The sequence below is a fragment of the Argentina anserina genome, chromosome 2, assembly GCF_933775445.1.
Source record: "Argentina anserina chromosome 2, drPotAnse1.1, whole genome shotgun sequence".
In the NCBI taxonomy this organism is placed as follows: Eukaryota; Viridiplantae; Streptophyta; class Magnoliopsida; order Rosales; family Rosaceae; genus Argentina; species Argentina anserina.
The window spans coordinates 27,779,691-27,803,314 of NC_065873.1; the positions used below are offsets into that span (position 1 = coordinate 27,779,691).

The window sequence follows — 23,624 nt, forward strand, 5'->3', positions numbered from 1 at the left end:
TGTCCATTTGATCCATAATTTGAAACAGCAAGCATATCTCATGATCAACTTAGATACATGTGAATCTTAGATTTAGATTGCTTGGTTCAATTACTTACAATTACAAATCATCTTACCAGATGAGATCCAATGCTACCAAAGAAACTCAAATGTAGGCAGATTTGGCTTCATTAGGCTTCAGCATTTCAATTTCTAGATACTTTATAAGATCAACTTAGACATTGATCAGAACACAATGTATACAAGTGTCATTTCAATATTCATATTAGTTTGGCACCAAGATGGAATCTTTTATATAAACATTCTCTACAATCAACAAACATAGGTATTTCAATATTCATATTAGTTTGGCACCAAGATGGAAAATGAGAGGAGCCACTAAAATTACATGGATAAATGGATCTCCCATTTCATCAAAGAACTTACATTGCAGGGTAAAAAAGAAGAACCTGAAAAATGAACACAAAGCTGTTCAGCTCAAAAAGACAACTCTTCACCATCACTGTAATTTGGGAATGTGACACATTTAAACACCTTACACTTTGAACATAGCACATACCCAATCTGCAACCAAAAAATTCCAACCATAAAGAACAAATCTTTCACTTCAAACTGTCTCAAGTGTGCTTAAAATTTGGAAACTGAGATCAGACTTACTGCTCTGCAAGATGGGCATCTCCGGTAGATCCTATTAGACTCAGATTTCACATTGGTCTTCTGGCCTTTACAGAAATCACAGAGCAACCAACCTCTGCCATTGCAAGGCTCGCACAATATTGCTGCAGAAGAATCAACCTAACTGGACTAGTGTCAGTCTGAATATTAAACGACATGTCGTTATGGACAGCCCAGAGTCCATTGATGAGTCTGGTTTTACTGGTTTAGCTCAGACAGGTAAAACTAAAATTGAAGATGAAGAGTGTACCTCTGGTTCTTGCTTGATAGGTGCGCATTTTACGGCTGTCGGAAAATGACTTGTCGTCGAGTAGGGCAATGGCAGCGTCCGTAAGGAACTGAGTTTCCATGTGGAGATGGAGATCATCGTCGCCATTGGAGTAGGGAATGAGTTCTTCAGGACACAGCGAAGGGTCACCTTCGTTATCCGATTTCAGTTCCCTCCATATGCGACACCGAAATACGAAACTGCCATTTAACTATTAATAATATTACCGGGCATGCCATTTCCTTGCAATCAGCTTCTTGCTAGGTATTTTTTCGAGTTCTTTCTATCCGGAGATCCACTGCATTTGTTTCTTAAGCAATTTAGTTCATAAGCAGGATATCATGAGTAATGTGCTTTGTGTGTGGTTTATGCTTTAAGTTTAATTTACTTATTTGTCTATATATATCGACAATCTAACAACATAACATGTCAGACTATCTATCTGATAAGATAAACATAAATTTTTAGATAAATAATCATCACTTGTAAACATTCATCACGTTGTTATGGAGAAACTCGTTTTGCTCGTACACTAGGTAGTTCTTATTAGAGTCATCTTAAAGTATAAGATATTGTTACTAGTGTTAGATTCTAAGCTCGTAACTCCAACTCAACATGGAAACGACTCTTAGAATTCACTAACGATATCTTCATCTTTGAAATGAAGATGCAAACCGCCAATATTCTTGAAGCTTCAAGATTGAAACGAATGTATTACAATCTCACTTTCCGTTTTTGCAAGAGTACAAATCAAGCTCCGTTCTCTTTACTCAAAATCTTCTCTTCCATCGACTTCGGCAAGTAGGCTAGTACCTGACCTCGCAAATTTGGGCCGAGTAAGATGGCTGATTCAAGTAATTGGGCCTATAAAGCAATGGGCCATGCCCGGATATTATGGGCGGGAGCGGGAAAGATGAAGAAACTTCCAGAGAATCACCGAGAACTCGCCCTTAAAAACCAGTAGAAAATCAAATCCCAAAAACCTATCCAAATTGAAATCCCCATAACCAAAAGTAGACGCTGCGAGAATTCAATAGCTCAATTATTCCTTAGTTTTCTGTTGATTTAGGTTTTGGAGGGGAAGGAGATGAAGCGGAAAGACCTCGAACAAGTGTTCGACGACATGTCGTCGACCAAGTCCCGGCGTCTGGTACGCTCTCAATTTCCGGTTTCTTAGATTCAATTCTCAGCAATGTTTTAGGGTTTATCAACATGGATTCTAGTCGCATCTTTCCATTTAGTTCGATTGGTAATCTTCTAGTATCTGCTGTGGATTTCAGGATGCGAACTTGATCGGAAATCCAAGTAGTGCATTCCAGGTGTTTGATCAAAGGCCTCTGAAGCGAAAAGAGTTTGAAGAAGCGTTCGACGACATGGCGTCTCATTTCTCCAAATCCAGGCGACTGGTAAAGTACTTTTCCCCTTTCTGAAAGTGAATTGTTCCTACAGCTTTTGATGCGCAAGTTGTGATTAATGTTGATTGGAATTGTAGGATGCTGCTATACATCCGACTACGGCGGATGGGCGTAGTAATGGAATCGAGCCCTTGGAGCAAAGGCTAGCACCGGAACAGGCTTTGGCTGTCGCCAGTGAAATGCAGCAAGGTGGTTTGCCAATGGAGCCGGTGGCATTGTCTGAGGACACTGACAAGGCCCTTGTGCTCTACAACCCTGCTACTCCTGCTAGTACATTATACAGAACCCCTGCTTCCACAGATTTCTCTATCGTTGTGAATTCCGACTTGATTCCAGGCTTGAGAGGTATGACATCGCTATCTTCGGATCGCTGTTGAAATAATTTAGCTTCATATTGTGTTCATTTAGCCAATTAGTGTCGAGCTTACATCATTTTGTGTTCATCTACCCAAGTAATGAACTTTGTTTAATGTCAACTGAGATCTCTTCATATTGGCATTCATGTGTTGTTTTAGTAGAACGTTGTTATGCAAATGCTAATCAATTCTATCTATTGCAGATCGTATATTTGCACAAGGAAAGTGGGCAAAACCAGCAGATGCTGAACGAAGTAGCGGAGAAGATTCAAATGGCTGTTTGGCTATTGTTCCCTGGGTTGAATCCAATTGGCCTGCATCACCGAGAACACAGACACAGGTAGCCGGAGTCTCAGAGCCAATGGAAGCCGAAGAAGTTGAAATGATGGACACAGATGATATCAGTTCGGATGCTTCCAAGCCTTCTGAGCTCGGTCCTATGATGGATCGATCTTTTGAATTACAACGCTGGCAGCAACAGCTCCATTGTATGCAGCCACAGCCGCTCAATAACTCTCCAGTAGCAGCTGCGTTAAACTTTTTTTCTAGGTAGATTTATAGTCGAAAAATTGTACCAGGTTTTCAGTTCATAATTATTCCTTGTTCTCCAGATCATAGTTTTGTTAAAGAGAATACGCTGTGTTTCACAAGGTTCTGTTTCAGAAAACCACTGGTCAATGTTATCGTATTAGTCATGAATGACATCGGAAATATCATTGATTTCAATGTCCAGAGTAGCCATGTATTGCTTGTTGTGGATTTGCAATGTTCAAATGGCACAAAGGATTATCAGATGTTGGCAAAAACAGATGTAGATACTAGACTATTTTCACAGAAAGTAAACATATAAACAAGTTATGAAATGTACTAATGCTTACTAGACCAGCTTCAAAGAGTCATCTCAGCAAGTCTGAAGAGCAAGAGACTTAATTTACGAGCAGTTAAACACCTCTCTTGCCATTGTCATCGCAAGAGGGTTGCCTGAATTACCACTCGGGTTATAATCGAATTCAATCGATTTGAAGAGACATAGAAAACATCCATCTAGTTGAACAAAATCAAAACAAAACAGCTAAACAAATCAAAAGCAAAAACAAAATAGATCAAAGAGGAGCAAAAAATGTATCAGCCTGGACAGGAACCCCGGCAGCAATAAAAAGCCGACGAATTTGAAGTGTGGAAAGGTTGAGAGATTGATATAGGGAAGCTGCATTCATCTCTATGGTACGGTGATAATAGCCCAAGAGTCAAACTCCAGCCCCATAAATTTCCTTCGATTTTCACTTTCAAAAAAATGAAGCACAAAACTAATATCAATCATAAGCAGATCTGAGTTTGGGAAAGATTTTTCATCTCATGATTCAAAAATTGTTGTTCTGGAGATGATAAATCTATCCCAAACGCGGAAGAGGGGAGAGTTTCCTCGCGGACACATTCGATGGAGACCTGATAAAACCCTAGAATGAGCAAGCTATATATAAAGAGGTAGAGACCACTCTGTATTGGTCTTTAAAGGCCTGACCTAATAGATAAGCCAATCATCTAAATAACAAAGGCCGGCCCATCGGAAAGACACACTTCTGATCCGCATGTTGTTCAGTCTGCTATCTGGAGATACTTGTGATTTGTTTGTTCCTCCAATGCTATAATCAGTAATGACGTACAAAATCTGGTAGCTGAGTTGAGATGAGAGAGCTACTTACCCATCGTGTTTATGTGTTACGTGAAATATTTTGACGAGATAAACACTTGATCATTGGTGATCAATCAACCGTGCCTAATAATTGAGATGTAAAGTATAATTTTTAATAATGAAAAGAAATATATTAAAAAAAATACGTCTCTAGAACATCCACATTGTGCGATGCCAAAAAATAAAACAGTAGAAACCTCATTCGGAATCTTATTCAACCAACTAGTTTCTTAGCAAATAAAATCACCGAGATTTGTTACAACATCAACCTCAATATTCCCAACATTATTGAAGGCCAACCAATGGCAAGAGGCAAAGAGCCCATTTGTATGTGTATGTAAGTGGTTTCTATCACGCAACTCTACTGCCATTATTGATCAAAAGAAGAGCATATGAATCATTGTTGGAGTAGATATCGCAGAATATAGCTGATAGCAAAATTGCATCAGCCATTGCACCACTATCGCATTCTCCTGTTCATGACCCTTCTTATCCAAAAACAAAACTATCCCCATCAAGGAAAATTAACAGAGTAATAATATTATAGAAAGTGATGGATTCAGGTCAAAATTGTAGGTAAACCATGAAGAATGAGTCCGTTAAGTTGAGGTGGCAGTGACGTGCTCCAAACTCAACTGAGCTAGCTGACCAGAGAAGAAGAAGAAGAAGAAGAAGAAGGAGGAGGAGGATAGAGATCAAGTTGACTGTGACTGGGAACAGAGAGTTGTTATTGAGAGGCCCGATAGTCTTTATCCAAAATCAAATCCGACTCATTCGGTGCTATAAATACACCAATAATACACACCGTTTCGTCTCATTTCAAACACTCTCACTCGTTCTCTGATCACATTCTCTCTCAGAAAAGAGAAGAGAGGAGAGAGAAGCAGGTATGAGGATTGACCAAGAGGCCGACGGAGTCTCCGCTTCCCGGAACCACCTCGTCTTCGCTTACTACGTCACCGGCCACGGCTTCGGCCACGCCACTCGCGTTGTTGAGGTTCCTATTCTCTCTCATTCTCTATATTTCTATGGTTAGAATTCAATCGTTTAATTGATGATCAATCTAGGTGGTGCGGCACCTGATCCTCGCCGGCCATGACGTGCATGTCGTCACCGGAGCTCCGGACTTTGTTTTCACCTCGGAAATCCAGTCTCCTCGGCTCTTCATACGCAAGGTGAGGATCATCATTTTCGGAGTCGAATTTCGCAGTTTTGATCATTTGAAAATCACAATTGGATGTTGAATTGATGTTGATTGTGGTTGGTATTAGGTACTGCTGGACTGTGGGGCGGTCCAGGCGGACGCTTTGACAGTCGATCGCCTTGCATCGTTGGAGAAGGTATTGAAAGTTTGAGCATTTTGGATAGAAATAGTAGCAGATTTGGATTCTTTGCTTTTGTAAATTGTAATGTAGTTGTGTTTTATTAGTATTCGGAGACGGCTGTGGTGCCGAGAGAGTCTATATTGAAAACAGAAGTAGAGTGGCTGACCTCAATCAAAGCTGACTTGGTGGTAAGATAATGTTCATACTTTTTGGTTGCAAGTTTGAGCCCTTGTAATAGAGAGCTTGTAATGTTCATTGTTTTTGTGAATCGTGCGATTGTGCGCAAGAAAAGGTCTCAGATGTTGTTCCAGTTGCGTGCCGAGCCGCAGCGGATGCTGGAATTCGTTCTGTATGTGTTACTAACTTTAGGTAATTGTTGATACTAGCATTTTCTTTATTCAAAGTATTGTAGAATTTAAATGGAAATGCATATTGTGAAGTGATGTTGTTCAAGAGAATGACCGATTTTTGTGAGTTTTACAATTATTTTAAGTCTGCAAAAAATTTCCCTGTACAGCTGGGATTTCATCTACGCAGAATATGTCATGGCTGCCGGAAGTCATCATCGTTCTATAGTTTGGCAGGTGATCTGTCATCTTCTTTGTATGAAATCATGATTTTCATATTCTATTTGTTAGTCATTTTCTTCTGGCATCCTCAATTTGATATCTTCTGTCCATAATTAAATCTATCACCTATCGGATGTGAATCACACTGATGAAAGTTATTTTCTCATGGTATTGTTTTGATATCATACTTGTCCCATCCTCAAATCTGATACTTTCTTTTCAATGTCGAATATAGATAGCAGAAGATTATTCTCACTGTGAATTCCTGATCCGCCTCCCAGGATATTGCCCCAGTATGCGGTCTTCTTACAATGCCAAAGACTGTGGCTTCCCTGTCGTTATTGCCTTTATCTCTTTAGCTCTACATTTACTAAGAATGTGTCTTATATTCTATTTATACTTTTGCAGTGCCTGCATTCCGTGATGTGATTGACGTACCCTTAGTTGTGAGGAGGTTGCACAGATCCCGCAAAGAGGTTTTAGCCTCAGAGTCTTTCCATTGCTCAAATGAGTTTGCTGTATAGTTATTAACTATTTTCCTGGATATAGGTGAGGAAAGAACTAGGAATTGAAGAAGATGTCAAACTAGTCATTCTCAACTTTGGTGGACAGGTATACCATGGATGACTTGCTGTATATTCTAGTTATACAATTATTAAAGTCTTCAGTTGATTGCCCAGACACTTCTTGGTGGTACTAATCACAGTAACTTTGTATTGCCAAATGGTTTACTACTTTTATGAGTTATCTTCCATATTTTGCTAATTATAGTTGGTACATTTCTGTCTTTCCTTTGCAGCCATCAGGCTGGAAGTTGAAAGAGGAGTTTTTACCCCCTGGATGGCTTGGCCTGGTATGTCTTCATATCATATTTTCTGCACATTTTATTGACTAACCGTTCTTAAATACTTGTACTAAAACACTTTTATTGTTTTATTTTTTAATTCAGGTTTGTGGTGCTTCAGAAAGCCAGGAGCTTCCACCAAATTTTAGGAAGCTCGCAAAAGATGCTTATACACCTGATATCATAGCAGCCTCTGATTGTATGCTAGGTAAGTTAGAGATTTTTAATGGTGGCTGAAGCTACCTTAAGTTGATAGATATGAGATTCATTTGTGTTCCTTCTTATTTCAGGAAAAATTGGTTATGGTACTGTGAGTGAAGCCCTTGCATTCAAGTTACCATTTGTCTTTGTACGCAGAGATTATTTCAACGAAGAACCTTTTCTTAGAAATATGCTTGAGGTACATTTCATCCTTTATTTGTTGAACGCCAAAATCTTCCACTCCCAACAATTCTGAATTTAACTGGCAATTTTAGCACATGAAAAATATTATTTACAATCACTAGTGTAAATCACTACATTTAGTTCAAGTGATTTTGGGGAAGTGACCTAAAAGCAGGATTGGCCTTCTACTTGTCTGATAAATTTTATTTTTCTTCATCTTTGCGTGTTTGTTTCCATCATTATCTTGCCTCTCTCTAAATATCTGATAATGATTGGGTTTAAAATTTTAACAGCATTATCAATCCGGCGTTGAGATGATTAGGAGAGATTTGCTCACTGGTCATTGGAGACCTTATCTTGAGCGTGCAATCAGTTTAAAGCCTTGCTATGAAGGAGGTATCAATGGTGGTGAGGTACCTTCAATGTTGCTACAGACCAGTAATTTATATTATTTAGTTTAGCATCTGTGCGGTATATGAAAATTTGAAATTACAGGTGGCAGCCCAGGTCCTTCAAGAAACAGCTATTGGGAAAAATTGGGCATCAGATAAGGTAATTCAGACAAGTTAATTTTCAAATGCTAATCTCAAAGGCAAAAAGAAAATAATATTATAGATGTCTGAAACTTCAATTACTATTTTGTAATGATTAACTTTGTGCTGTAGCTGTGACTGGCTTATTTACACCCTGAAAAAAAAAAAAGTAATCAAATTAGCAAAATATTTCATATTCTGAATTTCTGATCATGCTTTTCTGTGCCTAAAATGTAGCTTAGTGGGGCAAGAAGGTTGCGTGATGCTATAATTCTTGGGTATCAACTTCAAAGGGTACCGGGACGAGATATGACCATCCCTGAATGGTATGCAAATGCTGAAACTGAACTTCGAATTGGATCACCAACTTGCCAACTGAGTGAGAATGACGAGCAGAGCTCCCTAATGAACTCGTATGGTACTTCTATCGGTGTGCTTTTGTAAAAAAATTAATGGGATATTTCTTCTAATAATGGCCAATTTTTGTCCGTAGATGCATTGAAGACTTTGAGATTCTTCATGGGGATCTTCAAGGTCTATCCGATACAATGGCCTTTTTGAAGAGCTTGGCTGAATTAGATTCTGCATATGAATCTGAAAAAGCTACTGAAAAGCGGCAGATGAGAGAGCGGAAGGCTGCAGCCGGACTCTTCAATTGGGAGGTCTCGCTTAATTCAACTAATGCTCATAGGTTTTTTGATAGATTTATTTTCACAATTTCAGCAAATGTCTACAAAGGATGCAGATGACTCAGTAACATTACTTAATTTTCTTCATTTGGTGATTTGTTTATTATGCATTCTCCATGACATGATGGTGTGCCTGCATAATTTGGTCTATACGTGACATATAAGGTGTTTATCTACGTGTTATTTATTAGTCCTTTTTAAATAGGTAGAGATTCTAACAGCTCGGTCACACAGATAATAAAACACTACAATTGGTCTATAAGTAGCACTGTTAAGTAGTCTTACTTATTTAAATTATTCATAGTAATATTATTTTTGATTTGTTGCTTACAGGAAGATATTTTTGTTGCAAGAGCACCTGGACGATTAGATGTAATGGGTGGAATTGCTGACTATTCGGGAAGCCTTGTTTTGCAGGTTCCAGCTCTTTCTTTGATGGTTATTAGTTGTTCTTTTGTGGTCTTCCTCCCTATTGTTTCTTACTATCTTCTCTCTGGCAGATGCCCATAAGGGAAGCTTGCCATGTTGCTGTACAGAGAAATCAACCAAGTAAACATAGGCTCTGGAAGCATGCCCTGGCTCGGCAGGAAGCCAAAGGACAAAGCTCAACGCCTGTCCTGCAAATTGTATGTCTAAAAAGCAATTACAGTATTATTTATTCAAGTCGTTCAGTAGAGAATAGCTGGATTTTTGTGTCATCTTTTGGGAGATGAAGATGAAGGGTCAGCGTAGATCACAATTTAATCCTAAACTTCAAATTTTCTACCTACAATTTTAATGTGTTTATTATGACCAAGTATCTTTTCAACAGGTCTCGTATGGTTCCGAGTTGAGCAACCGAAGTCCTACTTTTGATATGGATGTATCTGATTTCATGGACGGAGATCATCCAATGTCATATGAGAAGGCAAAAATATATTTTTCACAAGATCCGTCTCAAAAGTAGGTTGCTATCTTGGTTTAGTTTGTTTATGTCTGCAATGTTCTATAATAATGACCTGGTTTTAAATATAGGTGGGCAGCATATATTGCGGGTGTCATTCTGGTTTTAATGACAGAACTAGGTGTGCGCTTTGAGGATAGCATTAGTTTGCTGGTAAGTCCCCACTTGCATATGTTTCTACTACCCCCAAAACTTGTGCCATTAAATTGCTGGTTAGTGCTACTTGATAATCTTATGACAACATGGACATGTCATGACATACAGGTATCCTCTTTAGTTCCAGAAGGCAAAGGTGTCTCTTCTTCTGCTTCAGTGGAAGTTGCCACAATGTCTGCTATAGCTGCTGCCCATGGTACATCTATGATTCACATATTCTAGAGTTCAGCTGAGTCTTCAAGTTTCTTTTTTTCTGGGCGTTAATAATATATTCATTTTGCTTCTATAATAAGCTTATTGGTATTACTTGAATATGAAATCATCTGGTAAATTAGACAAACCCAGTTTGGCTAATCAATGAACAGGCTTCACATCGGATTTTGGTTCAGATAATGACATACTCCGGGAGGATTGGGTTAACCACCAAAGCCCAAGTAAAATAAAACTTATAAAAGCATTGCAGTTTTGAGAAATGAATGTGCTAAACTATTTCTGTGTTTGATGTCTGATGCCCCAATGATTTGTTATCTTGTTGTTTAACCTATTAGAAAGTTGTCAGATAGTTTCCGTTTCTATATGGTGAGGCTCACTAGAGTAACCAAATCAAACAGCGCCTCTGGGCAGTTGTGTTTAAACTTTATGATGCAACAAGAAATGACTGACGCTTTCTCGTCTACATAGGATTAAGCATCAGTCCCAGAGATCTTGCTTTGCTTTGCCAGAAGGTTGCACCTTTGGCTTTTTCCACGACATTTAAACTCTTTGTCTTTGTTCATTTGGCATGGTTAATTAATGTTCTTATATAGGTGGAGAATCATATTGTTGGAGCTCCATGTGGTGTGATGGACCAAATGACTTCTGCATGTGGTGAAGCCAACAAGCTCCTTGCGATGGTGTGCCAGGTAACCGATTGTCAAGGTGGAAGAAACCAAATTTGCTGCAGCATTATACATATTGAGAAGTCATGTGGATCCTAGTTCCCGCTTTTAGATATTGACAAATCATGTCAACTTTGCTTCTTCCTTTACAGCCTGCTGAGGTACTTGGGCTTGTAGAAATTCCTGGCCATGTCCGATTTTGGGGAATTGATTCAGGCATAAGACACAGGTGGGACTTAACTATGCTACTTTTAATTATCATGCTGCAAAAGTTTCATGCTGTAGAGGTTTTATTATTAAATCCAACAGATGCTAAATTCTGTCCTGCAAGAGTGCAGTTTTAATAATGAGTGACTAGATATGCAACAATGATCACATATACAGTATACTGTGGTACTAGATGGGAGATTCCATGAAGCCGTAAGTTGATATCCTGAAATATGTGCTAGTCATCAGTATCCAAAAGTCTAGACTCTAGAGAAGTAGACTTATGTTAGACCCAACAAGTTTCATTGAAAGTTTCACGAAGTTGCAGTTCCACAATTGAAAATCTGAATCTTTAAAGAAAGCCTCTATAGTTTATCATTTGATCCTAAAGTTAGAATTTTTCATTATCAGAAATCATGGTAGTTTTATAAGCACCTAAAACAACATAAATTGATTTGCTCACCCATAGTATTGTTCTACTTGCATAGTGTTGGTGGTGCAGATTATGGATCTGTTAGAATAGGTGCCTTTATGGGTCTCACAATCATAAAGTCTACAGCTTCCACGATTATGTCTCAATCGTTGTCAAATGGAAATGGGATGAATCCTGATGAGATAGAGGATGATGGTTTTGAACTTCCTAAAGCTGAATCTTCATTAGATTATTTGTGTAACCTGTCACCTCACAGGTAACTTTCCTTACTGGGATTTTGTTGTATCATATTGGTCCTATAAAGATTTATTTATTTCTTGACTTGTAAATGAGTTCAGATACGAGGATCTTTATGTTAAGATACTTCCCAAGTCCATACTTGGTGGAGCTTTTCTGGAGAAGTATGCTGATCATGGTGACCCGGTTACTGTTATCGATCCAAAGCGTAATTATGGACTGAGAGCACCTACTAGACATCCTATATATGAAAATTTCCGAGTTAAGGTTAGTAGTGTTTTTGTTTATTATAAAATACATATGGGTGATGGTATTCATGTTTGTTTTAGGCCAAGTTTGAGCATCGAATTTTGAGCACAAGTACAAATTGAAGAAAATCAGCTTACTTGTTTCTGTTCTAAGATACCTTATTGTTTCTTGTTATTGCTATGAACTTATGATGAACAGAATCAGCGTACTAAATTTTTGTGTTGCTATTTTCTGTGTAGGCATTCAAAGCACTTCTAACATCTGCAAATTCAGATGATCAGCTTGTGGCTCTTGGAGAGTTATTGTATCAGGTATGTGTGAAGTAAGGACAAATCTATGGCTGCCTGTAGCTTTGAGTGTCCAAATTTTCTTAGGTTAAATTAAATTAAATTCAGCACTAACTTTAGTGGTAGTGCACGTATTATTGAGTTGCATAATCTGAAATGCTGAACGTAATTTTCTTTTGCAGTGCCACTACAGCTACGGCGCCTGTGGACTTGGATCCGATGGAACAGATAGGCTTGTACAGTTGGTACAGGAGATGCAGCATAGTAAGTCATCTAAACTAGATGGTGGGGCATTATATGGAGCAAAGATTACTGGCGGAGGTTCTGGCGGAACGGTTTGCGTGATTGGCAGGAATTGCCTCAAGAGCAGCCAGCAAATATTTGAGGTAATTCTCTCACTCAAGAGAGTGAAAAAACATTCTATATATTGAAAATATAATTTTGTTGGTAGAATGATTGTCCACATTGTTATATGACTGACCGTGATCATTTCGACTTTCCAGATCCAGAGGAGATACAAAGCTGCAACAGGGTATATGCCATTTATTTTTGAGGGCTCATCACCGGGTGCAGGCAAATTTGGGCATCTAAGAATCCGGCGCCGCACTGTCAAGCTGAATTAGTAGGAAGAATATTGATTTATAAATTACTTTCAAGAATTCGGTTAACTTCATAAACCCTCTGCGAGTTTGTGGCCTATTGGCAGTGTTTGGTTCATATTAATAATCATAGTCCAAAACTCATGATTTAATTTTGTTCTCTGTTCTACAAGAACTTGAACTCCTAGCTAGATTAAGACTTATCTTATAGTCCTACTCAGATATTCTGTGACGGTCTCCAAAGCATATAAATACACCTGAGATGGAGTTGATTGTATTGGGGTAACAACATATAGAAGTTGTTGTCCCTCATCAAACGTTCCGGCGAGGTTGACCTTGCTGGGAACCATCTTGGTGTTGGTGAATTTTCGGAGCTTTTGAAAGTGTCAGTCAAGTATCCGATAGAGAAAGGGACGACCTACATCTGCGTTGAAAAACGTAAGGACGACGACGACGACGACTGTTGCGTCTCTGGGGAAGAAATCAAATTTGTTAAGGGGATGAAAAGATTTATAAGAAGCGACTTGGTACTCTATTTGATCGACTTATATTAATCTATATGAAGCCATCAAACCTAAGAAGCACCATGTTTCTGTGTATGAGAAACCTGGACCATAAATGGATACGTGATGACGAATCTACAGACGTTTTTTCGCGAGCAAGCAAAAGCTCGGGAATATTCATGTGCTGGTGGATCTGTCAAGCACACAGCTCAAGAATATCAAAGCCTACAATTCAGAAACACTAGCTTTACTTGAAGCTGGGAAGATGAACGATGTGCCGTTGCATGAGATAAGCGATCGCTACTTAAGTTACTACAAAGGAGTAAGAAGTTTGGTCCTGCGGCAGTATGAGGTAGAACTAGAGATCACCAGATTCATAATGTTTCAATTGACCAAACGATAGTTTAGACTTCGATGGTTGGGACCTCGATGGTTACCTGATTCTTGGAACAAGGTTATGATGAGAGTGAGACTGCATCGTTTAAAAACCATTCCGGAAGCTGCAGAGCACTACCTACTTACCTAGATAGCTAGAGAGAGTTGCAGCATGTGTTTTTAACTTCTTAGTATTCTCTAGTTTTTGCTTGTTTCATTTTATTTCGCCGTTAATTTCTTAATATCGAAATCAAAATATCGCCTAAATCGAAACACAAATCCAAACCATTATATTGATGATAGAATAGAAGTGTAAATGGATTATATTCTACAAATTGGGTTTCGGTAGGAAAATATTCTAGCCATCCTGCTGATAATATGATTCGTATGTTGCAACTCTAGGCTTTGATTCAGGTTGCTCCATCTCTTCCATGAAACCAGAAGTCATCTTGATAAAGTCCTCCTTGTGTATTTGTTTCCACACCTTGCCATTAAGAAACCAGATAACTAAATAGAAGTAAAGAAAGAACAAGCTAAAACAGGCAGAAGCTCTACACTGTTACTAGGTTCCCTTAATCTTATGATCAAGCAAAAACTACGGATTAGCATGTGTCTGGAGTATCAGTGCCAGACACAAAACTAACTTGATCGGACTATAATTAAGTTCATATGACTATTATACATGGCGACAATGGTCTTAAGTTTAATCACTTATTAACACATATGTAGCTTCAACAAATACAGTAGCCTTGCCAGTACCGACTACCTAATCGGCTAATCCTGCTTTACAACAGATCGAAGTATGTTTATATTGATTGGAAAAGAAATTAATTCAACAAAGAAGCCTGAGAAAGGAGTTCTCTTCGAGTATTATTATGTAGTTTTTCTCCCCAAGTATAACAAAGATTTTACCTCAAAATCCCATTCTCCATACAGGTTTGGGTCATTTTTGTCACTCCAAACATAAGTCTGAACTTGTAAGTTCTGAGAACTATCCTGCAAAGATATCATCATCCGTAATTTTTAGCACCCCAACAAAAGCAGAAAATCATAGGTTTGTACAAATGTACAAGTAGTATTGACAGAATCACAAATCATCCAAAGAACAAGCAAGACGTATATCTCCTAAGGCCGAAAGATTGATAAACCAGTCCACTACAATTACATAAAATGCATCAGAACTGAAAATTGGATAAACTGAGAAAAAAAGAGTGATTCTTAATCTCTAATATGCACCATTAAAGAGACCTCACATCTCATTACAGACACATATTCAATGGAAAGAGTTGATCAAAAAAGATTAACAAGCATGCATTTGAATTCCATCACAGCAATATGAATCAAAATTACAAGTCATATGCCAGGTGGCACTTGAAGAAGAGCAAAAAAGAGATGCAAGTGAATGAAAGCTATACCATCAAAGAGACCTCAACAGTGCTCCTCTGATACTCAACATCCTCAAATTCATCTAATATATGTAATTCAGGGTCTGTGATGCCTAACAGCACCTGCACAAAAACCACAGGCTTCTTCTCAATCAAACATTTCCGATCATGGATATTGTTATCTAGAATTGATCGGAAGCTTACCTTGCCGGTAACTTTCTTATTCTCGACGGGGATAATCGCCGGATAAAGACGTCCTTTGATGCTGTACCTATGGCTACAACACGTTCCGGATTAATTTCATTTCTTTCTCTCAAACACAAAAGGCAGAGATTCAAGACTTACTAGCCATCGAGGGTAGCATAAAAGGATTGAGGGGCTCGATTCAAGAGGACACGACAGACGTCCTCCGCCATCAAGCTGCCGTAGACGAACACGTTGTGGACGACGCCCGGAGCCACTGAACTCATCTCTCTCTATCTCTGACGAGAACAGAACAAACTCAAGGTGGACTTTCATGAAATATGTAGTTTATCAAAACGACGTCGAATTTCGTGGTTAATTAAAACGACATCACAGAATTGCATTATAGTTCACAAGGAACATTGGTTCGAGAGGGTAGGCGTGTATTGAAGAGAGTTTTGCAGATGCTAGCAGAGGGCTTTAAACAATCTAAGGCAGTTTATCACTCCAAGGAGATTTTCCTGTTCTTGAGTTATACTCTTCTGATATTAAGAATCGAATTGAGGAAATTACACAGCAAGAGTCGCATTAGTTTTAACATTTGTAGAGAAACCAGCATACAAGTAAATCACAGGTTTCCATGGAGTTCAACATCTGCTACAGCAAACAAAAGTTCTAAACCGATTAAGTTCATCTGTAGACAGATTCCTACTTGTGCCTCATTCGGCCATAGGGGCAGGGCTATCACCACCAGCAGCCATCATGTCGAGTAGAGAGTTTTGGGGCTCCAACTCCTCATGCCACAGTGGAAGGGTGTCACCAGGGTAGAAGTTCCTCTTCACTCCCTCAGAGTTTATCTGCAAATTGATACAAACAAAAGCAACAGACAAATGGTCAAATCACGGCCATTTTAGCATATGCATGTAAATGCATGATTTAATCCAGTTATTGTTTAATAAACATACCACAACGGTGCGGACAACACCACCACTAGCGCCATCTCGAGCAATGGCTAGGGAAACCGCCTTCACAACCAACTCCTGCAATAAGGCACAAAAGAGCTCTTATCAACTGCCCACAACCATAAAACAATCCCCGCCAGTTAAAATATTGAACAACAATTCACATAGTGAAAGCTTGAAAAATATCATCACTGCGTACATGTTTAGAGTTTAGTACATGTTTAGTACATGTTTAGTACTGATCTCCTTTAATCAATATCATGATTTTTTGTGTAAAGTGAATGAGTCCAAGTCCCATGAAAGCAAGTACGGAACAGTTAAACTTCAAACATCAACATACCTCGGCTTCCTCCTTGGTCATTCCTTCTCTCCATACTTGATCAAAGAAGCCATATAAATAACTGGAGCCAGACCCTATAACACAGAAAAGTATGTTAGTCAAAACACCACACAAGCAAAAGTGTTGCACTGAACCTCCCTCATGAACTAGAAATCATATCAAGTTATAACCAAAAAGCATGCCGTTGGAATCAGTCCTCACAATACAGAGAGAACAGGGCTACAACATCCTAATCTGAGCCTTCATTAGCCAATTATCAAGTCATTTTCAATAACCACTATGAATTCTAAGCATGTACTTCAAGCACATCTAACATTACCAAGCAGATGTATACTGGCCAAGCGATAAAGTTAACAATTATTCTAACTGGAGATCATAACTCACTAGAGATCTAATTCCAACCAATTAATAACATGATGTACTGTTTTCATAAGTGCTAGAATGTACACACCCAAACCATACAGTAACAAACCTCCACCCACCCAATGTAACCCCTGTAGTGATTTCAGAATATGTCATAGAATGATAGAAAACTTAAGCATGCATACCTCCAATGGCAAACGGTGCCTCCACGACTGTGCCACCAAGAGGAACTCCATATATTTTTCCCCCTTCATACTTGTCCCACCCACCAACAATCAATCCAGTTTGCAACATATTCTGCCGAATCCCAAAAAAACAACGAGTAAAAACCCAACCAACCACATATTAAGCTCACACCATATAAAATCAAATAGCGAAAATCAACCGAAACCGAACCTTGTTGCCATAAGACAGTAGCCTGATGAGATTCGCAGCAACCTTGACAGTAGCAGGCTGCCCTAGCTGAATACTGTACAAACACAAACACAAACACAACCACACAAAATTAAAACCCGAATCGCAATACAAAATAGTTCACAAGCAGAACAAGAGGCTAAAGTGACTCACGTGTGCTGATGAAGAAAGTGCCTCACATAGTCTGAAACAACCTGCGAATCTGCAGCCTGCAAATTACAAAATCTCCAGATGCTTAACAATTCTGTCCAAAATCAACAAATTGAACAAGGTCTGACAGTAATGGAGATGAGAATCGTACCGATCCAGAGCGACAGACGTAGACATTATCCGTGAGCTGAGTGATTTTATCCGAGCACCGATTGGCAACATAGACACCTGAAATCCGCACAAAACAGACACACCGAGTTACAAATCAAACAATAATGGCGATGATTTCAAGCAGACAAAGTTAGGGTTTCGATGAGAGAAAGAGAGAGACCTGTGGAGGTACGGGAGTCGGCGCCGAGGACGACGCCGCCGTCGTAGGTGACGCCGATGATGGTGGTGCCCATGGAGTGAGGGGCGTTGAGGTTCATATCGTCCATTGATGAGTGAGACATGGCCAAAGGAGGTTTTGGTTTTACTGGAGAGTGAAAATTTGGGGAGAGAAGAATAGTGAAAGAGGGGTTTTTGATCTTGTTTATTTAAGACTGACTTGTCCAGAAAGTTGTTTCTTATTCGCGGTTTAGACCCGAGACTATATTATTGTCAAGTCCAGTCCAAATCCATTTTTGGGCCGGACATCTACTTTTCTATTCTCAAAAGAATTTGCATATGTTAAACCAACGCTCTCTCATTCAAGTTCCTTGGCGCAATAGGTCTTCGACATGTAGAGTTTTAGTCGATTAGGAAGTCGGAAGTGATGATATTATACTAATTTTTAATTATTGAGTATCCAACTCCATCTTCAAAGAAAGAAAGATCGAATGTTTTCCATTTGTGACATAATAGACTGAAGGCATTGTGTTAAATACAAGTGAAAATGTGAGCGACGAAAGCAGTAGGGGGTGCCTATTGGGAGACTGATAGTGTGCAAATCAATTTTCGGGTTAATTAGATCAGTGGTGGTTCAATAGGATGAGATGGGTCGATCATCCACGCAAATTTGAGGACACTCATGAGTCATGACAGCAAACTTAAGGTCAACAATGGTGTTTGTCTAGGCAGTACACTTCATGAGGTACCCTGTTTGTCCGTGGATCATGTTAATGGATTACGACTCTTACTTTCGATTAAGCCTGTAATGGAGGGGGTTGAACTGAACATGCCTAATAATCTAACATATTGTGTTACAATGCCGCATCTTTTTAGTTCTCAAATGTCAGATGACAACATAAACATAAATGGAACAAAACTAGATTTGGAAAAAGATGATACTTCATTGAAACGTTCTGCAAATTAAACTCATCGAGAATGTTGCATTACACATCGTTTGAAAACGAAAGAAACATAAAGAAGAACAGTTGTTAGTGATCCTCGTTCCTGACAATTTCAAACCGAACTTTTGCCGCATCTGAAACCTAATCCTGTCTACTGTAAAATCAAACTAAAGATAACATTAATTGGACATGGGCACAGGCTCTTCAACTCCACAACTTGATTATTCTTCCTTCTTAGTTATCGTAAGCTATCAGACTACGAGTCCATAGCAATGGCTTCAGGAAGAGGATGCAATTGAATGGCTGGAATGTGGGACTTGAGTGGGATGTGGGTAGGTCCTGTCAGCTTCTTGTCCTTTGGAATTCCATTCCCAACAAGTTTAAGTACATTCCTCACCTCATTTGCAAGCTCTATAACATAATCCTCTTCATGGCCTGTTCAGGTCACAATTCTTAAGTGAGTCTCTTTTCAAACCAGTAAACAAGTCGGTAGTTATGGAGTATCTGTTATGTGGACGTCTATAAAAGCTGCTTACCGATATCAAACATAGCCTTTTCAAGCAGAAATAAATAGTCTCTGTTGTTTCCACATGGCCCAGAAGCGGTGGCAATTTGTCTGCAGAATGCAGAGAAAGAGAAACAGTTGAGATACAAATGTTCAGCACACGAATATTTGCATTAAGATCACTAGTTCACTACCACCAATACAACGAAAGGGAAATGGAAGCGTCTATTACCTTGCCATATCCTCCAGTGGAGCAGGACCCAGGTAATACTTGTTCGATACTTTGTCTGGAGTAGATGTGAAACTGCAAATATAAGAATAAGTTGGTCAGGAAAGTAATCTGCATAGCACTTAAATCTCTTTAAGCAAATATATGGAATTAAAAATATATGCTGAAATGTAACTTACACAATGACTCCTTTCAATAAAGGCTCACCAGAGAAGTCCCCTTCCTGTATCACACAGAGCACATGTTAATTCAACTTTAGAAAACTATATACATGAACAGACAATATCTTAAGCAAATCATACCTTGTAAAAGTTCACAAGAGTCTTCGCATCATATTCACATTCTCTCTTTTCCAAGTACTGCAAAAAGCCAGAACAAATGGTATCAATATAATTCCAATACAATGGGAATTTGATTGAACAAGCAACACTTTTAGGGAGGGATAAGTAGGGTATCGGGTATCCCACACTAATATCTCAGTTGAAATACATGTTTCTAGTTCGGCAATGCAGCTAGCGGTATTGGTTCACCTGCGTCACCATAACTAACAAAGTTTAAGGAACAATACCTCCATAGCCTTTCTTTCCTTTTCAGGGCCGCCACGCACAGAATAAGCAGCACCCCAGCAAATAGCCCCTTCTTCATATTCCAATGTGCAAGTTCTTGCAGGGTGCTCAGGCGTTCCTCTATGATCAATGCAAGCTGATAGATCAATAAATAACCATCAGAACCATTGTCATTCCACTCATACCATACAGACTCGGAGCTAATTAGCATTACAGTATGTACATTATTGTCCTCTACGAGTAAAAATATAGACAAGAAAGAGGCATACCAAGATCGAAAACACGCTTGTAATCCTTGATGAAACCTATCACTTTCTCGTCGTACTCGAAACCAGGGTTCCACACAAGTGAACCATATCCAAATACCCAGAACACCATCCTCACCTGTATAGCTCCTGAAATGTACATTCCAAAATTAAACAAAATGTTTGAATCATCCCAATATATGATCACAAGCTGCAGCCATTTCTCACCCACTAAAATCTAAGCAAATCAAAGAACAATAAATACCCTAATCGATGAGACATAAATCACCACCGACATTGCTATAGAACCAAGTGGACAACAATAAAAGCTCAGAAATCTCACAAATGTGACATAGATTTCTTCTTCTTAGTAAGCAAAAGAGATATATAGGAGATCGGAGCTTACGAATAGGAAAAGAGAGGAAGGCGTCTGGGTTGATCTGACGGAGAAAGCTGAGAAAAATTCGAAGCTACTTTGGGGATTGTAAATGGGGGACAAGACACAAAGAGAGAGAGAAAACGAGAAGGAGATTTGAAGCTAAACGCGATTAGGGTTTAGCTTCAGAAATTGGGGCTGTCTCTCTCTCTCTCTCTCTCTCTCTCTCTCTCTATATATCTTTCTAGCTTCTGTTTATGTCGCAGCTTTCTCTGTCTTCGGTTGGTTTGGTTTTGGTCTCGTGACGAAGAGGAGGGCGACGCCCCGTTTTATAAGGGGGGAGAAGGAAAACAGAAAACCCGGTGACACTGTAGAGCGCGTGATTTCCCACGTGCGCGCCTCTCCCTTTGTTTGTTTATTTTGTTATGGATACGATACGATATGATGATGATGATGATGATGATGATGCATCTTTGTATGTGGCATGGATGGTAAGCCATGTACATGCATGCCACCCATTATATCATTTATATAATTGTTTGGGATTCTTTTTCTGTATATAGGAGGCAGATTGATTTGGTAACTGAATTAACTATTGATTAAAGAAATTAATTAGAAATCATTTGATGTTAATTTCTGTTTTGACTATGTCTCCTAATTTGGGTGGTGTTCCACTTCCTACCTTTTTAAAAAATAAATCAAATTTTTTATTATCAAGTCAAACTAAAATGATACGTTTACATATGTTTCACTATTTCATGACCATATAAAATACTGTATAAGGGTTTAACACTTTTTCGTTTTTTTACCGATGGAGGAAGATTGCAAACATTCTGCCATTTTGAGATATGTTATTATAACCATTAACATTGATTATTTGATTACTAAGTAGTAGAACCTATTTGCGTTTAATTGACAATTCAAAATTTTGATTAAATTTTTTATCAAACACAACAAATTGCAGGCCATAACCATGGATTGTCTGGATGATATATAGTTGGTATTGACATAACGTAGAACTAAACGCAGCTGATTAAGGTTCATTGAACCCGACGCGTTTTGAACAACTACAGTTGGTACCACAATGTCAGCATTCAAGTCATCGAGACAAATAACCATTTAACCAATTCGGGTCCAAATGAACCTGGACGCAACTCCGGGACCAAACACCAACGCCCTTTTAATTTTTTAGCCTAACCGGATTTGGCAAATTGCAAAGCGAGGTCCATGCTTGATTTCATTACCTAGATTCCAGCTGCGAACTTGGTCCTAGTTGGGTGGGCAAATACTGTATGCCAATTTGATTCCGATTCCAACTTGCTATAGTTACATCCTATGAGGATTTCCAATTCCCAGCAGATGTCGGGTATGGGAATCATATAGGATTTGAGTTCACTGAAGATGGGGAGTATCATTATGATCTGCGGTGTGAGATTGGAATCGTCCCTTTCAAATCTCTGGACTCTGTCTGGTATAGGGAGGTTGAGAGAGGATAAGAAGATATTAGCTGTGTTCATATTTTGTATAGCGGATGGGAAACTATGAAGGGTGGCAATCGGATGGAGGATAATGTGATGCGGATAGCAGGTTTGATTGGGAGTGAGATATGAAAGTAGTGGTCGTACTTGTCTCCTATCTTGATTTAGGTTTTCATCACTTAATTTAATTAAAAAAATTGTGAATCAGTGTGTTCAGTAAGATATCAAAAGTAGTTGTATTTGTCTCCTATCATGATTTAATTTTTCATCACTTTATTTACTTAAAAAAAATGTGAATCAGCATGTTCGTGGGCGGAGCTACTTGAGGGCAAAAGGGTGCCAGAGTGAGATAGGAAAACAGTGGTCGTATTTGTCTCCCATCTTGATTTAGTTTTTCATCACTTTTTTTATTTAGAAAAATTGCGAATCAGCATGTTCGTTCTAGGGGCAGAGCTACTTGAGGGCAAATGGGTGCTAGAGTGAGATATGAAAACAGTGGTCGTATTTGTCTCCTATCTTGATTTAGTTTTTCATCACTTTATTTACTTAGAAAAATTGTGAATCAGCATGTTCGTCCTAGGGCGGAGCTACTTGAGGGCAAATGGGTGTCAAAGTGAGATATGAAAACAGTGGTCTTATTTGTCTCCTATCTTGATTTAGTTTTTCATCACTTTATTTATTTAGAAAAATTGCGAATCAGCATGTTCGTCCTAGGAGCGGAGCTACTTGAGGGCAAATTGGTGCCATAGTGAGATATGAAAATAGCAGTCGTATTTGTCTCCTATATTGATTTAGTTTTTCATCACTTTATTTATTTAGAAAAATTGTGAATAAGCATGTTCGTCCTAGGGGCGGAGCTACTTGAGGGCAAATGGGTGCCACAGTGAGATATGAAAACAGTAGTCGTATATGTTTCTTATCTGGATTTAGTTTTTCATCGCTTTATTTATTTTAAAAAATTGTGAATCAGTGTGTTCGTCGTCCGTTGTTCCAGTAAGTAGTGTAATTTTGTGGTGAAAGAAATCGATATAGTAAAAAAAATTAGCATATTTTTCACGCTTGATCAGTGTCACGAATCTATTATTTCATATGAAATAGTTATTGACGCGCTCGGTAGTGAAACATATAGACACGCAAATGCATCAAAAGTTCGAAACATACCACGATTGAGCAAGAGCAGGCATGTGCGAATGTGATGATATAGGTATGTGTACCGCGATGAAGACTCTACGTACGTACGCACTTGAATGCATCTACATATACAATGCATTAGAGAGGTGTCTTGTTATTCACTAGAGTAACAAATCTCTTGTATTTTTTTCTTTTAACTATAACAATGTCATGTATTTATCATACATGCATTACTGGCTAAGTACTCATAGATCACCGGCATATGAGGATTGATTTGCACCGACTTTTATTATAGTCTGATTATCAAGGTAACAAGACTACGCGATGGCTTCAAAAAATATTAAATTCTTCGTGCCAACTGATTTAGGCAGCCCGTCGAGTAGCTTCGACAGTTTTAGATCTTGGCTA

At 38.8% G+C, this 23,624-nt stretch overlaps 6 protein-coding genes and 1 non-coding gene across 7 annotated transcripts; 2 read left to right on the forward strand and 5 right to left on the reverse strand.

Annotated features, from left to right (window-relative positions):
- Positions 1-365: 365 nt before the first annotated feature.
- Positions 366-1,051, reverse strand: LOC126784317 (uncharacterized). The gene is made up of 3 exons (XM_050509787.1): positions 926-1,051; positions 658-795; positions 366-564 (listed from the first exon to the last, which is right to left on the reverse strand). The coding sequence occupies exons 1-3, from the start codon at positions 1,049-1,051 to the stop codon at positions 478-480; spliced, it is 351 nt and encodes a 116-aa protein (XP_050365744.1). The 3' UTR covers positions 366-477.
- An 835-nt stretch (positions 1,052-1,886) lies between these two features.
- LOC126784465 (uncharacterized) lies at positions 1,887-4,064 on the forward strand. Its single transcript, XM_050509926.1, has 4 exons — positions 1,887-2,093; positions 2,224-2,349; positions 2,436-2,703; positions 2,918-4,064. The coding sequence occupies exons 1-4, from the start codon at positions 2,031-2,033 to the stop codon at positions 3,265-3,267; spliced, it is 807 nt and encodes a 268-aa protein (XP_050365883.1). The 5' UTR covers positions 1,887-2,030; the 3' UTR covers positions 3,268-4,064.
- Positions 3,576-3,697, reverse strand: LOC126785530 (small nucleolar RNA snoR77). Its single transcript, XR_007671062.1, has one exon. It is a non-coding gene; the product is annotated as a small nucleolar RNA snoR77 (small nucleolar RNA).
- Positions 4,065-5,133: 1,069 nt separating the features above from the next.
- LOC126781980 (L-arabinokinase-like) lies at positions 5,134-12,909 on the forward strand. Its single transcript, XM_050507118.1, has 29 exons — positions 5,134-5,404; positions 5,475-5,582; positions 5,679-5,747; positions 5,837-5,920; positions 6,025-6,101; positions 6,250-6,316; positions 6,537-6,594; positions 6,710-6,777; positions 6,851-6,913; positions 7,101-7,154; positions 7,251-7,353; positions 7,436-7,545; positions 7,823-7,942; positions 8,025-8,081; positions 8,300-8,475; positions 8,556-8,724; positions 9,085-9,168; positions 9,252-9,377; positions 9,563-9,693; positions 9,766-9,847; positions 9,959-10,046; positions 10,532-10,575; positions 10,657-10,752; positions 10,881-10,957; positions 11,424-11,624; positions 11,707-11,872; positions 12,094-12,165; positions 12,324-12,527; positions 12,645-12,909. The coding sequence occupies exons 1-29, from the start codon at positions 5,297-5,299 to the stop codon at positions 12,762-12,764; spliced, it is 2,982 nt and encodes a 993-aa protein (XP_050363075.1). The 5' UTR covers positions 5,134-5,296; the 3' UTR covers positions 12,765-12,909.
- Positions 12,910-13,887: 978 nt separating this feature from the next.
- On the reverse strand, positions 13,888-15,542 carry LOC126805573 (AIG2-like protein D). Its single transcript, XM_050532370.1, has 5 exons — positions 15,349-15,542; positions 15,208-15,280; positions 15,034-15,126; positions 14,531-14,614; positions 13,888-14,102 (listed from the first exon to the last, which is right to left on the reverse strand). The coding sequence occupies exons 1-5, from the start codon at positions 15,471-15,473 to the stop codon at positions 13,977-13,979; spliced, it is 501 nt and encodes a 166-aa protein (XP_050388327.1). The 5' UTR covers positions 15,474-15,542; the 3' UTR covers positions 13,888-13,976.
- A 194-nt stretch (positions 15,543-15,736) lies between these two features.
- On the reverse strand, positions 15,737-17,937 carry LOC126805572 (proteasome subunit beta type-6). Its single transcript, XM_050532369.1, has 8 exons — positions 17,747-17,937; positions 17,567-17,643; positions 17,419-17,474; positions 17,248-17,320; positions 17,037-17,148; positions 16,489-16,562; positions 16,152-16,226; positions 15,737-16,043 (listed from the first exon to the last, which is right to left on the reverse strand). The coding sequence occupies exons 1-8, from the start codon at positions 17,865-17,867 to the stop codon at positions 15,906-15,908; spliced, it is 726 nt and encodes a 241-aa protein (XP_050388326.1). The 5' UTR covers positions 17,868-17,937; the 3' UTR covers positions 15,737-15,905.
- A 729-nt stretch (positions 17,938-18,666) lies between these two features.
- LOC126783059 (gamma-glutamylcyclotransferase 2-1) lies at positions 18,667-20,875 on the reverse strand. The gene is made up of 8 exons (XM_050508441.1): positions 20,638-20,875; positions 20,256-20,381; positions 19,989-20,122; positions 19,723-19,779; positions 19,600-19,643; positions 19,424-19,495; positions 19,223-19,302; positions 18,667-19,121 (listed from the first exon to the last, which is right to left on the reverse strand). The coding sequence occupies exons 2-8, from the start codon at positions 20,362-20,364 to the stop codon at positions 18,943-18,945; spliced, it is 675 nt and encodes a 224-aa protein (XP_050364398.1). The 5' UTR covers positions 20,365-20,381; positions 20,638-20,875; the 3' UTR covers positions 18,667-18,942.
- Positions 20,876-23,624: the final 2,749 nt, after the last annotated feature.